General features: G+C 41.2%; 1 protein-coding gene across 1 annotated transcript in view; it reads left to right on the forward strand.

Annotated features, from left to right (window-relative positions):
* Window positions 1-9,887: 9,887 nt before the first annotated feature.
* The window catches only part of IGDCC3 (immunoglobulin superfamily DCC subclass member 3), a 70,574-nt gene continuing 63,165 nt past the window's right edge, over window positions 9,888-17,296 (forward strand). The window contains exons 1-2 of the mRNA XM_012543297.3: window positions 9,888-10,248; window positions 14,179-14,484. Coding sequence (XP_012398751.1) covers window positions 10,161-10,248; window positions 14,179-14,484 — 394 coding nt within the window. The 5' untranslated portion in view covers window positions 9,888-10,160. The remainder of the gene's footprint in view (window positions 10,249-14,178; window positions 14,485-17,296) is intronic.

Genomic DNA, 17,296 nt, shown 5'->3' on the forward strand with positions numbered 1-17,296 from the left:
GCACTGGGCTAAGTGCTTTACAATTATTATCTTCAGTGATCCTCACAAAAACCCTGGGAGGTAGGTGGTGTTATTATCCCTATTTACAGACGAGGCAAACAGAGGTGACCCCAAAATCAGAAAGCTAGTAGGTGCCTGAGACTATATTTGAACGTAGGTCTTCTTCTCTCTAGACACAAGGTTCTATCACATAGCTTACCATCTAGCTTCCTTAGAAATGAATGATGTACAGAGAGCTTCAAGTAAGCCAACTTGGCTGGAATGTAGGGGGGTGGATTAAATGAAATCAGCCTGGAAAGAGAGGATGGAACTAGATTGTATAAGAGTTTGAAAGTCCTAACAGAGAATTTTATATTTTGTCCCAGGGGATTGAGCACTGGCCCTGGAGTCAGGAGGATCTGAGTCCAAATCCAGCTTCAGACACTTAACACTTCCTAGCTAGGGTTATCTCTTAACTCTAATTGCCTCCAGCAAAAAGAAGAAAAAAGAGGAGGAAAGGGAGGAAGAGAAGAAGAAGGAGGTGGAGGGAAAAGGAGGAGGAGGAGGAGGAGGAGGTAGTCATGGAGGAGAAAGGACTTGGTCAGATCTGCACTTTAGGAATAATAATTTGATATATATGTAGGGAATACATTGAAGAAGAGAGACACCAAAGGGAAAGCAATTAGGAGGCTATTTCAATGCAGGCAAAAGATTAAAGGGGCTTGAAGTAGGGCAGTGGCCACTTAAGTGGAGTGAATCACTTACAATAGTACTTACAGAGGTAAAAAAAAAAAAAATAGCTTTTCTTCCCAAGGAACATAAGAAAGGGGGTGCAGGGCATATATTTAATAGTATTTTATTTTTTCCAAGTGCATGTAAAGATAGTTTTCAACATTGATTTTTGTAAGATTTTGAGCTCTAAATTTTTCTCTCTCCTCTTTACCCTCTCCTCCCCAAGTCAGCAAGCAGTCTGATATAGGTTATACATATACAATCATGTTAAACATAAGAAATGGTTGTATGTAGTCCTAGATCATGTAATCAAAACGAACCATAGAAGTCATGAAAATCAACTCCCTCCTCCTATAGATGAGAAAACTGAGACTCAGAATGTCAGTCAATCAAAATGTATTTATTAAGTATTACTCTGCCTGGTATTGGGTATGCTAAAATAGTAGTGAACATCAAATTAGTGTCAGAGCAAAAGTATTCGAAATCAGATTTCATGATTTCAAATCTAGTGTTCTTTCTATTGTTCTACAGGGAATCAAATTCTCTCTTACTTTACAAGTCCAGAATTTTTTTTATTTGTTTAATATTTTTCACCAGTTATATTCAAAACTTTTTTTTACATTTGTTTTTAAATTTTTTGAGTTTTAGGTAGTCTCCCTGATCCCCATCCATAATTAAGAAAACACATGTAAAGTTATGCAAAACAGTTCCATAAAAGTCAAGTTGTGGGGGAAAAAAACAAACAGATTTCTCATCCTAATGAAAATAAAAACTCTGAAGAAAAATTAAGTTAAATAAAAAGAGAGAGAGAAAGAGAGAGAGCAAGAGGCTTCAGTCTGTATTCAGATCCAATCAGTTTCTTCTCTTGGTATGGATAGGATTTTTCAGAGTAGTCATGGATGATTGTACTACTGAAAATAGCAAAGTCACTTACAGCTGGTCATCTCAGAACATTGCTATTACTTTGTATGCCATTCATTTCATGGAGGACTTTCCAGGTGTTTTTTTCTCTCATAACATTCTGCTCATTTTTTCCCACAGAACAATAATATTCCATCAGAAATACAGATCCACAGTTTACTAAGCAATTCCCCAATTGACAGGCATTCCTTCATTTTCCAATTTTTTTTTTGCCCTGAGAAAAGAGATGCTATGATTATTTTTTGTATATATAGGTCATCCCCCCCATCTCTTTTGATATTCATACCTAATAGTGATATTGTTAGGTCAAAAGCTATGCATGAATTTATAGCCCTTTGGGCGCAGATCATCTCTTTCAATCATTTATCAATTGGGGCATAAGCCCAGAACTTTCTCCAAAGAAATCTTCAAAATGATCTGGACGCCATCACTTTGTTATCTTTAGTCCTCCATCTGCACAGCACTGAACAAGGCCCTTGGGAATGTAAAGCCTATAACGCACCTATTTCTATGATATCAGATTTCCATCACTATAACATAAACCTTATGAAATTTATATACCTACTCCAGAAACATATATATGTAATTACTGCATTCTGGAGGTTATGAATCTAGGTTCATCTAGTTAGAGTACCAGTCCCAACACATATGCTTACATGCACAAAACTCTAGAACATTTATTTAGCATCTCCTAAATGCAGGAGTAGGAGCAGCTAGCTGGCATAAAATGCTGGGTCTGGAGTCAGGAAGATCTGAGTCCAAATCCAACTTTAAACACGTCTTTGTGACCCTGGTCACAAAGTCATTTAACCCTGTTTGCCTCAGTTTCCTCATCTGGAAAATGAGCTGGAGAAGAAAATACCACTCCTGTATCTTTGCCAAGAAAATCCCAAAAGGGGTCCCAAAGAATAAGATACAATTGAACAACAAGCCTTGGGCAGACCAATTCAAAAATGAAACAGTCCCGGCTTTCAAGAATTTATGTTCTAGAAAGGTGATAATGCTGAAACATGTACACAAGTCAGAAAATACAAAATCTATACAAAAATAATTCCAGAAGGAAAGAGTGAAAATAATCGTCAGGGGGAGATCAAAAAGAGTTTGTGCATGGTGCTATCTAAACTGTGTTTTAAAGGTAGCTACAGCGTCTGGGTGAGTGTAAGTGAGAGGTAAGTAAGGAGTGCATTCCAGACAGGAACGAACATATGCAAAATCATGGAAGTGGGAGCTGAGAAAAGGGACATTTAGTAAGTCATTTTGACTTGAATGGATAGTGTATGAAGAGAATTTAACTTCCCTGATAAAGAAGACTGCCTTTGGGAGAGGAAGCTCAATACACAGTAAGTGTTTAATAAATGCTTCTTGATTTGACTTGAAAGATGATGGAAGCAAATTGTGATTTAAAATGTCATGATACACCAACATCACCTCTCTGAAGATTTCGTATGCTATCTTAGAGTTCACAAGGATATTTGAAGATTTTTAAGTGGGTGGTTGATATGAACTATGTTTTTAGAATATCAATTTGGCACTTATGTGGATAAAGAATTGGAGATGGGAGAAGAATTAGGAGACTACAGTCTAATTAGAAGTGAGGAAAGACTGAATTAAGAGACTGTGGTTGGAGAGACTCAATCCTAGATAGTATGGAAATAGAAACTAGACTTGGCAACTGATTGGTTAAGGGAGGAAGGCTTGAAGATGACTTCACAATTTTTAACCTGGGTAACCAGAACAGTTGTGATACTGTCAGGAGAAATTTGGGGAAATTTGAAAAGGGATGGATTTAGGGGAAAATATAACTTCTGTTTAGTACATGTGTAGCCTGAGATATCAATAGAACACTGAGATAGAGAAATTGAAAAGACTGTTGATAATATGGGATGGAAATTCAGGAGAGCAATAAAGAGTAGATACATAATTTGGAAATAATCTACAAAGAATTTCTACAAAGAAAAAATACTTGAATCCATGGAAGTTGCTGAGTTCACCAACCCATGAAAATTTATAAGCAAGAGAGAATTCAGAGGTCACAGGACAGAAACTTCCATCTACATTCAGTTGATGGGAGGACAGCAATAGTCCAGCAAAGGAGACTAAGAATGATTGGTCAGATGGGCAGAAAGGAAAGCAAGAAAGAAGAGTTCCATCAAAATCCAATGGGAAGAAAGAATAACGTAGGGAGAGAGAGGGCAAAAGTTTCAGCAAAGTCAAAAAGGATAAAGATTGAAGATCATTCAATGTAACCATTATGAAATTATGGATAGCATTGAAGAAGAGGAGTTTCAGTCAAGTAGAGGTATAGGAAGCCAGATTTCAAGGAATGGATAGAAAAATGAGTAGGAGGAAATCAAAACAATAAATGGAGATATCAAAACAATAAATGGAGATACTCATTTCTATCAATTTGGCAACTAAAAGGAGAAAACATGTCACAATAGTTTGAGAATAGTGGAAGGAAATCTTTTTCAGGATAAGGAGGACATGGGCGTATTTGTAGGTGGTGAGGAAGAAGCTTATGAATAATGATAGACTGAGAATAGTGAGAGGGAACGGAGTCTCTGATGGGGACAGGAGGGGATGGAACTAATAGGACAAGTGGAGGACATTCTGATATTGATAAGGTGATTACTGAAGAGGAGGAGGAGAGAAGGGAGGGGTGAAGAAGATCAGTTTGGAGGTATTAAAGGGAAAATAAATGGCCTTTTTTCTTCATAAGGTAGGAAGTAAAATCTTTTGATGAGAGAATGGGGGAGTATGTATAGGAAATCTGAGAAATGAGGAGGTTTAGAAGAGATGCTAAGGAGAAGATGAGAGTCAACATGAGAAGAATCAGAGAATTGCCAAGCCACAGGAAGGGGTAGGTGAAATTAGATAACAAAACTTTATAGGACATAGAATCTACATGTTAGAGTGACTCTCTCTGTGTGCATTTAGGAGTGTATCCATGGGAATAGAAGAAAACACTCAGTAGCACGCTGGGGATCTGAATAAAGCCCCTAAACCTCTATCATCTCTGACTCTATGAACATGCTATATGCTTCCTCAGCAGTGTTAGATCCCTCATGCCAATGGGAATGGGAAAAGGAGAGACTGGTCAGTATAAATTCTAAGCCCAGATTTGGTTGGTCAGATCTTCAAGTAATGGAGAAGGGAAAGGGAAGGAAGGCTGGAAGGATATTATAGAGGAAGAGAGTGAGCACACTTGAATATCCTTCAAGACTTTTATAAATTCAGAGGGTTTAACACTTTGTGACCATGGCTTTGGAAACTAGCAGCAGCAATTTATGAAGCCATCACTGCCTCTCCTAGGTCCTGAAGAAGTAAGGAGGGCTTGAAGTAGGAAGACTATTGAACTCCTATAGGGAAATTAATCCCTTCAGCCAGAGAAGTTTCTTCCCTTTTCCCTTCATCCAACAGTTAACGTCTCAGTGAGTCTCTTCAACAATAATAAACATTCACATTTAAATAACACTTTAGGATTTATAAAACATTTTATAAACATTTCATTGATCCTCTGAAGAACCCTGTGAGGTAGGTGTTATGATTCTTTCCATTTTAAAGATGATGAAACTGAAACTCCACATAATTAAACAAACTTGCCTGGATCACACAGCTAGTAGATGCTTGGGGGAGGGGGGGGGCGGGGTAATCATCATAATAATAATAAACTGTAACATTTACATATATGTTATCTCCTTTGATCCTGACAACAACTCTGTGATGTTAATGCTATTATTATTCTCATTTTCTGATTATTGTTGGGTCATTTTTGTTTGCGTTTCACTCTTTGTGATCCCATTTGGGATTTTCTTGGCAAAGATATTGGAATGGTTTGCCATTCTCTTCTCCATTTTATAAATGAGGAAACTGAGATAAACAGGGTGAAGTGACTTGCCCAGAGTCACATGGCTACTATTTAGTCTGGGACAGGATTTGAACATGATGATGGTCTTCTTTACACACACACACACACACACACACACACACACACATACACATACAGACACACACATATAGCTTTTTATTGACAGAACATGTGCATGGGTAATTTTTACAACATGGTCCCTTGCACTCATTTCTGTTCTGATTTTTCCCTTCCCTCCCTCTATCCCATCCCCTAGATGTCAGGCAGTCTCATACATGTTAAACATGTTAAAATATATCCTAGGTACAATATATGTGTACAGATCCGTACAGTTCTCTTGTTGTACAAGAAGAATTGGATTCAAAAGGTAAAAATAACCTGGGAAGAAAAACAAAAATGCAAACAGTTCACACTCATTTCCCAGTGTTCCTTCTCTGGGTGTAGCTGATTCTGTCCATCATTGATTAATTGGAACTGAATTAGATTTTCTCTTTGTCGAAGATAGCCACTTCTATCCGAATTGATCATCATATAGTCTTGTTACCATATAAAATGATCTCCTGGTTCTGCTCATTTCACTCAGCATCAGTTCCTGTAAGTCTCTCCAGACCTTTCTGAAATCATCCTGTTGGTCATTTCTTACAGAACAATAATATTCCATAACATTCATATATTATAGTTTATTCAGCCATTCTCCAATTGATGGGCATCCACTCAGTTTCCAGTTTCTAGCCACTACAAAGAGGGATGCCACAAACATTCTTGCACATACGGGTCCCTTTCACTTCTTTATGATCTCTTTGGGGTATAAGCCCAGTGGTAGCACTGCTGGATCAAAGGGTATATGCACAGTTTGATAACTTTTTGAGCACAGTTCCAGATTGCTCTCCAGAATGACTGCATCCGTTCACAGTTCCACCAACAATGCATCAGTGTCCCAGTTTTCCCACTTCCCCTCCAATATTCGGATGATGGTCTTCTTCATTCCAAGTCACCACCCACTGTAGCACCTAGCCACCCTTTTCAGATAAAGAAACTGAGGCCAAGAGAGTATAAATGGCTTGCCCAGGATTTAAACTCTAGTCTTACTGATTTCAATAGTTCCACTGATGCCATGTTCTCTTTATGATCAACATAGGGTAGTAACTAGATTGACATCCTTTCACCGGACCTTTAGAAATTGAGAAATGAGTGCTTTACACAGGTAAGTGGGCTTTCTTTATACTCTTAATACCTTCTTCTCTCCCCTAACCCAATCAATTTGTGGAAGATCTTAGAATTCCCAAAGTTGTGGAGATCTCATTTCCATCGAATTCATGTAGTTTTAACCTCATATTCTCTTAGAGGCAATTTGATTATGTTGTAATCACTGGCACCCAAGTGTCTTAGTACCAGAACCAAGATTTAGAAAAGAAAAATTGAAAGAAACCTTCTAAACTGTCTTGTTCAGTCAATCCTTTTCACAGATTCAGGAACTTGAAGCCCAGAGAAAGGAATAAACATTCGCTAAATAACCTAGCAAGAGCTGGAGCTAGAATCAGACTTGATACTCTTTCTTTCTTGCCACGTGGCCTCCCAGTCAAGTAGATGAAAATAGAATTGAACAATTTGTGAATGACAAAGAGAAAAAGGGCCAGTCTGTTTTCATCCCTTCCCCCCCCCAAACACATAAATCCTAATATCCCAAGCTAAATGTGAGATTCTCTCCTCTCTTCAGTGAAAAGATTGCCTGATTCCAGACAAAGATTGAAGGCATAGTCACAGACAGCTTTTAGTGAAAGTGTTGCAGTGGATAAAATATAAACAATACAAATGTTTGGCATTTAAAGCCTGTCACAATCTGGCTTCAACCTGTCTTTCCATCCTCATATTCTGCCTTACAGCCAAACTGGGCTGTTCCCCATGTATTCCCAGAATGCACTCTTACTACCTTTGGCTCTTGGAATTCCTAACTTCCATTAAGATTTAGCTCAATTGGCACCTCCTTTGTGGGATCATTCCTGATTCACCTCCCTAGTAGTGTCTCTCCCCCTCCAAATTATTTTATATTTACTTAAAATATATTTTTATTGCCTTACCTATACACATGGACCTCATTTTCCCCATATTTAAAATGAACACCTTGGATTCGATCACTACTCTAAATTCTTTTACATCTTTCTAAATCAATGATCCAGTGTTATTGTCCCTCTTGAAGAATGGAAGCTTTTTGAAGGCAGGAATATTTGGTTTTTGTCTTTAATCTGTGATGCCAGCACGGTGTCTTCGGCATAATAAATATTCAATAAACGGTAAGTGAATCAATATGTGAGTGAATGAGCACTGAATTTTGAAGTCAGAGGACAGGGGCTTCAATTATGGCTTTACCACTAAATAAGAAAGCGTGTGACCCTGGACATATCACTATCACTCTCGACTTCAGTTCTCCCATTTGTAAAAGAAGAAGATTGGACTAGATGTTCTCTTAAAGTTCTCAACATTTGATGAGTCTATGACCGAGTCACTAAGAATTATAGTATTCAGAATTCATGAACATGATAAATTAACCTAAACAATGTTCTATATGAATTTATGTGGCATAGATGCTCCTATGGATAAAAATATCCTCACCTGGGTCCTATATTTTATTATTAGCAATGTGTTACATGTTGTCTTTTAAAGTTTTCCAATTAGAAAACATGGGAATAGTCTTTCCTAAATTTCTGTCACTGTAAGATTTTCATTGTGTTTAAACATTTCATTTTTACTATTAAAAAAAAAAAACCACTTCCTAGCTATGTGACCCTGGGCAAGTCACTTAACCCTAATAGTCTCAATAAAAAGAAAAAAAAAAACACTTTAAAAATAGTCTGGAAGAAATAGCCTCATTTTGATGAAAGGGAGTGAATATGGTGATCTATCCCTGTGATTTCATCATTGTAGGGAGTTCCTGGTATAAACTCTCCCTCCTCCAAACAGATTGCCAATTCATCCATAATTTGTATTCTCAGAAAGCTTTCTGAATCACTATGAGGTTAAATGACTTGATCAGCATCACACAGTATTGTGTCAGAAGTAGGACTTTGAAATCTCTTCTCCCTTACTCTAAGCAGGCCCTCTATCCACTATCCACTAAATAACTAACTGCTTTTCATCCTAATTTTACAGATGAGAAAACTGATGTAGAGAGATAAAGTGACTTTCATTAGCTCCCTTATCCAAATAATAGTTAATCTGGAATTATTGATTATCCCAGGGTGACAAAGTAACCCAAGAAATCTCACACTTGAAGGACCTAATCAATTTTTGGAGGACTAGGAATCCCAAGAAGTCACCAAAAACTTTGTGCTGTTTTATTCAAGGATTTCTTCACTGCGTCTGTGTGCTGTGTGTATATATGTGTGTCTGTCTCTGTGTTTCTCTCTGTCTCTGTCTCTCTCTCCCCCATTTCTCTCCCTCTAATCTCTCCCTGTTTCCTTCCCTCCCTTTCTCTTTCTCCACACAGATAAACCTCTTTTCTACATATATAATCTTATCTTTTTTCTTTCATTTCTTTTCTTTCTTTCTTCCTTCCTCCTTTCCTTTTTTTCTTTTTCTTTTTAATCCATCTATCATCTAGCAGACCCTTAAGTGGCTCAGTCTATAAAGAGCGTCAGGCCTGGAGTCAGGAAAACCTGAGTTCTAATTCTGCCCCAGACAATTACTAGCTGTGTAATCCTGGGCAAGTCACTTAACCCTGTTGCCTTAATCCACTGCAGAAGGAAATGTTAAACCATTCCAGTATCTTCGCCTCGAAAATTTGGACGCATGGTCCACGGGGTCAGGAAAAGTCGGACACGACTAATAACAAAATCGTTCTCTATCTTCTCTACACATGTATACCTAAGCCTAGAGACTTTGGTTCTCCTTCTTCCATTGAGTAGTGAACCACAAGGGGATTGGGCAATTTCAAAACAGGGCATCCCCGAATCTTTGCTCTCTTCTTCCAGCCTTTCTATGTGTACACACACACACACACACACACACACACACACTCTTCTCCCCTCTCCGTTATTTTGGAAGTCAAGCCTGAGAGTCCTCCCCTATCCCTTGGTCTTTCTAGGTAACTCGTCTCCAAAATCTTCCCGCAGAGGGAGGGAGAGGTCGAGAGCTCCCTGCCTCTCCGGGACTGCCGGAGCTTAGGGAGTTCCAGGGCCCCGCCGGCCTCAGTTCAAAGAGTGGAAGGAGGGCGGGAGGGGGGGAGGCAGGGAAGCCGCCGGGGATGTCCGGCCGAATGAAGCGCTGGTTGGGTCTTTTGTTCCCCAGACTGGGCCTCTGGAGAGAGGGAGGTGGGGGGGAGGGGGAGGGGACCGGGTGGCTAGAGGGGAAAGGGGGAGGGAATAGGGGAGGGAGTGGAGGCAGTGGGAGGAGAGAGCGGGCCAGCGGCGGGTGGGGAGCGTGTGCTCGGAGCGCTCGGAGCGAGATGCTGACAGATCGCTCCTCTATGTGCAAGATGGCGCAAGCGCCGAGTACCCCGCAGCCCCAACGCTCCTAGGCAGCGGCATGCGGCCCCAGCCTCCAGCTGCCCGGGCTCGGCCGCGGCCCGGGCCCCGATCTCGGCCCCGGCGCTGTCCCCGAGCGGCCTTGTGAGGACACTAACGGGTCCGGAAGGGGAGCGGAGCGGAGAAGAGCAAAGCACCCCATGGCTTCGCCGCGCCCCGCGCTCCTGCGCCCCCGCTTCTGGCTGCTGCTCCTTCGGCTGCTGCTGCTGCAGCTTGTTCTCGGAAGCGGTGAGTGTCGGGGCAGGGGCCGGGCAAGGGCAGGGGCAAGGGGAGGCGGGGCCGAACGGACCGCGGACCCGGGACCGAAACTAGATGGGGAGGGGTCCCAGAGGAGAAGCAGCCCGAAGTGAAGAGATGGAGAGGGGATGGGACCTCGGGAGGGGACAGAGCCCGGAGCGAAGGGAGCTGAAGCTGGGATGGACTCCGAGAAGTGATGGAGCTCGGAGCGAAGGGAAATGGAGCTGGGATAGTCTCCCGGAGGTGATAGAGCCCGGAGCGAAAGGGGCTGGAGCGGGATAGCCCCTGGGAGAGAAAATGGAGCTCGGAGTGAAGGGAGATGGAGCAAAGATGGGCCACGGGAAGAATTGGAGTCCAGAGAGTAGGGAAATGGAGCGGGAATGAAATCTGGAATGAAGGGAGATTGATAGAGCCCGGGAGGGGGTGGAGGCCGGAACGAAGGGAGATGGAGGGAGGATGAATCCCAGGAGAGAACAGACCCCGGGTGAAAGGAGATGGAGCGGGGATGCAGTAGATTCCGAGAGTGGATGGAGCCCGAGTAAAGGGAGATACAGGTGAAGGAGGCAGAGTCTAAGAGGTAGCCTAACCCAGATAGAAGGACGAAAGAGAGAGAGCAATCCCAGAGAACTCCGATCCTGGAGTGAGCAAAGACAGCTAGCCCAGAAGGGAGAGGGAGAGAAAACTCAGCCGGGAGTTAGAGGGCTTAAAACAGTATTGAAATGGGAAAACTGAAGGAAGTCAGAAAGGGACGGGTCCCTAAGTAAGGGGATACGGTAGTAGAACTAAGCAACTAGTGTGAGGCAGCTGAGAGGGATTTGAGAAGAGAAGATTCCGCGCGAGGGGTTAAGGGATGTGTCTGTCAGAAGAGGAGTCTCAGTGTAGGACTCAGCCTGCAATCGAGATGCGGCATTTGTTCGAAGACAAATAAACCCAAAATCTGGTATTCGAGGGTCTCAGGAAGAGATGTTTCCGATGAGAGAAACATCCTACCAAGAGTACGGGCAAGCACTTTTACTTTTCCACCCATTCAAAAGAGCGCCGAAGTTCATACACACAGAAAAACCGCTCTTACATCCTGGATGCCTCCACACAAGCACTCGGGGACTGGGTCGGGCTTGCCTGCACTTGGCAGCGCGGGGTTATGTCAATATTCTCCCTTTGGCTGACCAGAATGGACCAGTTCTCTGTCCCATCCTTCCAGCTTCATCGGCCTTCCCCAGTCCTAATGTTTGAACCTGCATTTTTCCCCCTTTTCTCCTTATTCTCCTATTATCTCTTAACAGTTTACAACCCTCCCTCTCCTAAAATCACTGAAGAAACTTCCTCTCCACAGAGGTGCTGTTGGACAGAGGTTAGGGAAGGTTAAATAGGGATTGAAAATAGGCGGCTGTGTCCCGTTTTAAGGAATTTTTCGATGCACAATTATTGAAGGAGTTGAATGTCGTTTGCTCAGTTACTAAAGTAACTCAGGCGCTTAGATGGATGCCACACTCTAGGGAAGCAAAATCCCCTTGACTCCTCTGGGGCTGTGTTTTACCCAGATGCTGATTAGCCTGCTCTCTAAGCCGCAAGCTTCCTCCCCCGTTGCCCCCCGGGTCAGCAGTCAGCTATCAGTCTCAGTCAGACAGTGCCAGAGGGAGGGAACTGGTCTCGGTGAGGTCACAAAGGGAGTGAGCTGGAGGTGGGTTTGGCTCTGAGTCTCAGGCTCCTTTTGTATGGCTTCTTGGGGGTCAGAGGAGAAACCTTACTCTCTTACCCTCACAAGTAAAGTTGAACTGTTTATAGTGCTGAGTCCCATTAATTGGGTAATAAGCCAAGCAGGCTTCCAATGTGAAGGCATTGGAGAAATTGGTTTCAGTGGTCTAGGATGAAAACAAGCTTTGCCTCTCACACCTCACCTCCTCCTACACCTCCTTTCTCCCTTCTTCCCTTCTCCCTCCCCACTTCCTCCTTCCTTCTCCACTTGAGGGAACTAAAGCCTTCTAGTTCAACCTCCTGACTTTGTATTTAAGAAAACTGAGTTTCCAAAGGGTAGATTCTCCATGATACAGAAAAAGGTATCATCCTAATTCAAACTCACATACTCTGAACCTAACACATGGAGCCTCTTGGCAGGAGAGAGCAGTTTCAAAGGACTTTTCCCCTTTAAAAAAAATGGATTTGGGCTGACCTAGGGTAGGAGGGAGAAAAAGGAGACTATCATTTTTGTTTCCCTGCTGCTCACGTTAGCACAGCATATATTAATTGGGGGGACCAAGGACTCAAGGTCACAAAGTTATGCTGAAATCAAACCTACGTATCTGATCTCTCCTGGTATTGAAGTGGGTCCCTGTATCCTTCCCCCTTGGATGCCTGAAAGGGCAAAGAATACCCAAGATCCCAGGTGGCCCGAAGGATAGAAGCCTGGATCTGGGCTCAGAAAGACCTGAGTTCAAATTCCCCCTTAGGCAGGTACTGTGGACATGGGCAAATCATTTAACTTCTGACTGCCTCAATTTCCTCATCTGTGAAATGGGAGATAATAATAGCACCTACTTGCCGAAGTCATAAGGATAAAGGGATAGTTGTAAAGTACTTTGCAAATCTTAAAGCTTGATATAAATGCTAACTAGTATTATTGGGGGGGGGGCTTTAGCAGTAATTATGACTGAGCAAAATTAATAAAATTTATCTCTCAAATCTCTACACATCTAACTTGTCGTGATTCTATGACAGTAATAATAATACTAGTAATAGTAATAAAAGGAGCAGCAGGGAATAAAAGAATAGAGAGCTGGTTTCTGAGTCAGAAAAACCCAGAGTTCAAGCCTGGATTTTGACATTTACTGATTCTATGACTCCAGGCAAGTCATTTAATCTTTCAATGCCCCCAAGCAATCTCTGAGATGATAAATTGAAGAGAAGGTGAAGATTTGCTTTGGTAGAGGTTGGGCATTTTCTTCCTACCCTAGTGAAATCCCATTTCTAGTAAAAAAAAAAAAAAAAAAAAAAAAAAAAAAAAAAAAAAAAAAAAAAAAAAAAAAACAAAAAAAAAAAAAAAAAAAAAAAAAAAAAAAAAAAAAAAAAAGGAAAACAGAAAAAAAGCTAAGCAAGAATTCTAAGCAGTTTTCCTCCACTTTTCCCTGAGATCTGTCTTTTTTTAGCCTTGAGCATTAACTGATTTCAGGTCTAGGCTCAGATCTGTTCTGAGTTTAGATGATTTTCTGGGTGAAGAAAGAAAAGAAATAATTATTAAGCCTTAATTTTGTGTTATTACCGCTTTAAACTATTCTTATTATTGCCACCCATTTGTTACCTCAATGATACATGTAACTGTACATAACAGATAAACTTAGGTGTTAGGTATTATGCCATTTGATAGATGAGGAAACTGAGACTTGAAACAGTTAAGTTTATTCATTTGGCAAGTATTTATTAAATGCCTACGGTGTACATTGGAGATGTAAAGTTTCTCCCTCCTATAGTTGCTGAAAGGGAGCTGTCACAGAAAGACAGGTTTTGTATAGGGTTCGAGATTGGGGAAAATGTTTTAAATCCCCTAAAGATGCTTGTATCATCTTCCTTAGAGATTTCTCGAAGGAGAAAGACCCCAAACTATCCAGCTGAGTTGCAGGAACTCAAAGCCAACATGATGGACAGGATCAATTAATCAACTAGCATTTGTCAAGCACCTACTATGTTCTAGGCACTATGCTGCTCAAAAAGACATGCAGGCCTTTTGGGGGCCATATACCATATCAGTTTTGAGGCATGAATTTGTGATGGTTATACATGAGGAGCTAAATGAGGAGACTGAAACTGGGATTATCTAAGCCATCTGCTTTCTGAAGAGGATTTGCATGCATTTATATGACCCTATAAAGTAACTCCATGAACTCCTGACACTGAGATTTGTTTCCTCTCTTCCTGGTATTGGTCCAGACCTAGGTCGCTCCACGGAGTTGGCATTCACTGTGGAACCAAGTGATGAGATTGTTGTACCTGAGCAGTCAGTGGTACTGGGCTGCCGAGCAGAAGGTACACCACCCGTTCGGGTCACCTGGAGGAAGAACGGAGTGGAACTTCCAGAGAGTAGCCATGCCCTTGTGCTGGCCAATGGCTCACTCCTCCTCCCCAACTTCCGGCCAGAGCGGGGAACTGGTCCTTCGGACGAAGGAGATTATGACTGTGTGGCCCAAAATCGATTTGGGTTGGTGGTTAGCCGAAAAGCCCGAATCCAAGCTGCAAGTAAGTGAAGATTCTCTCTCTTTCTGTCTCTCTCTCTGTCTCTGTCTCTGTTTCTGTCTCTCTGTCTCTGTCTCTCTCTGTCTCTCTCTCTCTCTGTCTCTGTCTCTCTGTCTCTCTCTGTCTCTGTCTCTCTGTCTCAGTCTGTCTCCCCCTCTTTCTATTTGTCTTTGTCTCTCTTTCTCTTTATTTTTGTCCTGTGTATTTCCCTCTCCCCTCTCCTCACCCCTTGACCTTTGGAGGCAAGCTAGTGACCTTGAATTCTCTGGAATCATCAGGTCTTTGGAGATCCATTCATTCTAATAGAGCACAACAGAGAAGGAACAAAAACTCTGAAAGCTGAAAGATGCATCTGACCTCACCTTGTCCAACTCACACAGTGACATTAATAATAGGCTCCTAAGCAAGGGTGGAAACAAGAGTCAGCAGAAAGGAGACAGGAAGAATACTATCTTCTTTAATCCTTTTTTCTTACCTAATCATATAATCACACATAAAGTTCATAGTTATATAGCTAAATGTCAGAAGAAGAGGTTGAATCCAGGACTTTACAGGGGAATGTTGATTGAAATCCTGGATTCAGCCTCCTCCTCTGACATCTAACTATTTAACTATGGACTTAATCTCTGAGTAAACCTTAGAGTTTTATATATATATATATGTATATATATATATATATATACATATTTAGACACACACATTTATGTGTATAATTTTATAGTCATATATAATATGTAGAAAATATATATACACATATAGAGTCTTATAGTCACATATACATATATATATAGACTAGATATATATGTGTATAGTCTTTAAGACTATATTTTGAAGGTAGTATGATAGAATTAATAGAAAGTTCACTGGGCCTGGAGTCAGAAGATCTGGGTTCAAATCCCATCTTTAATGCTAATTACCTCTGTGACCTTGGATAAATTACTTTATTTCCCTGGGTCTCAGTTTCATCATCTATAAAATGGGGAGGTTGGACTAAATACCCCCACGATGTCCCTTCCAGTTCTAGAGTTACAATTCCATGAATTGCATGCAAGTTGCTGACCTGCTTTAGTGGAGGTAGTTTCTATATCTGGAATTCTCTTCACTGATGACATCACAGTTCCCACAACTGTCTTTTCCTCCAACCTCAGTTTCTTTTTGCCTCAGATCACCTCCATTCGAAGTGAGACTGAAAAAGTACTGGTGGGAGAGAACTGAGTGAGCCACTGTACCCTATAAATCTCAGAAGAGGCTATGTTGGTATAATAAGTTTCAGGTCATCACTGCCCTTCCGTCATTAAGACCTTATCAGAGTCACTGAGTCTTGCCTTGGGTGGAGAGGGAGGTGGTGGAATAGAATCATGGCTTTCCAATTTCTGAAGACCAAATTAGGCTACAGGGGGTGACTGTATTGAGGGTAATGCAAAAGGAAATGAGCTTTCGGTGTCAGAAAAAAAGAATTAGATTTTTTTGGCTACGAGTGCATCTAGTCTAAGTCTCTCATTTTACTGATGATAACATGAGATATTGGAGTGGAGATGCCCAGAAACAAAGAAAATAAAGGGAACTTTAAGATAGGATAAAGTTTTCTTCTTTATTTGGTTCCCCGGTGTCTGAAATAGAGAGAAGGGACGGAATTACTTCTGGAATCTAACTACCCCTCCCCCAAACAAGTCCAAGATTTTATGATATAAATCCCAGGTGTTTATATATAGATAACCACATACATACTTTTCTATAAATGGTAATACCTTCAAGATGTTTAGCTTTCTCAAACACATAACAGTGTGAGAAATTGAGCTGTGCTATAGGGTTGAAGAGGGTAGCTGGCCCCAATTTTGTCTTGGTTAACCCTTTCTGGTCCAGGATATAGCTCTGAGCTTATCTTGAGATTGCTACAGCACAGTCTTTTCATGTCCACCTTCTTCCACACAAGACATAGATTCACTTGGCAGCAGGAAAGATCATGGGGGTGCATCCCAATAGTCATGTAGCTAAATCTTTCTTTCTGTTATACTTTTTTGAAAAATAATTCTCCAGCAATTTTCTTCTAGAAGCCTCAAAAGCCAGTTAGCTTCGAGGGCTTCCTCATTCCATTAATTGCTCTACTTCATGATAATGATGTAGGTATATTTCTCACCTGGATGTCTTTCTGAAAAGGTTCCATAAACTCCCTCTCCCACAACCCACTGCTCCATGGGCTACCAAAACCTGTCTCAGTAAAAGACCAGGCCAGTAATTATTCAGTGCATATATTAAACTGTGTCTCAGCTATTCAGCTCTCTCTCTCTCAGGGGTTTGAACAGGTAGAGAATATTCTTCTTTCTGTTACTCCCTTGGCTATCCTTCTGGGATCAGGCATTCTATTTTGGAATGAGTGACCTGTCGTGAAGGGCTAAAATCACAGAGGATTCATTTTAGTCCAAAGTACAAGACATTCATTTGTTTGTTTATTGTTATTCTGAGGCTGCTTTTCAAGGTTTGTTAATGCCTTTTGTTTTTATATCACATCTATTTTCAAGAAAAAAAAAATTCTTGCTTTTCCAAGAAAAGGAACAGAGGTGGGTTGGGTATGGAATGTAAGATACAGGGAATAGCACATAAGCCACTTTGGGGAATACCATAGGGGAGTGATGTGAAATTAGTCTGGAAAGCTTTAAATACAGGCTGAAGAATCTGTCTATATTTTAGCCTAGTGGTATTATGGAGTCTTTGAAGCACCTTGAGCAAAGAAATGGTGTAGTCAGAACTATGCTTTAGAAATATGGCTAATATGGGGAAAGGGTTTAAATGATTACATGTATATATATGTACATAT

This window comes from Sarcophilus harrisii, chromosome 2 (genome assembly GCF_902635505.1).
Source record: "Sarcophilus harrisii chromosome 2, mSarHar1.11, whole genome shotgun sequence".
NCBI classification, from domain to species: domain Eukaryota; kingdom Metazoa; phylum Chordata; class Mammalia; order Dasyuromorphia; family Dasyuridae; genus Sarcophilus; species Sarcophilus harrisii.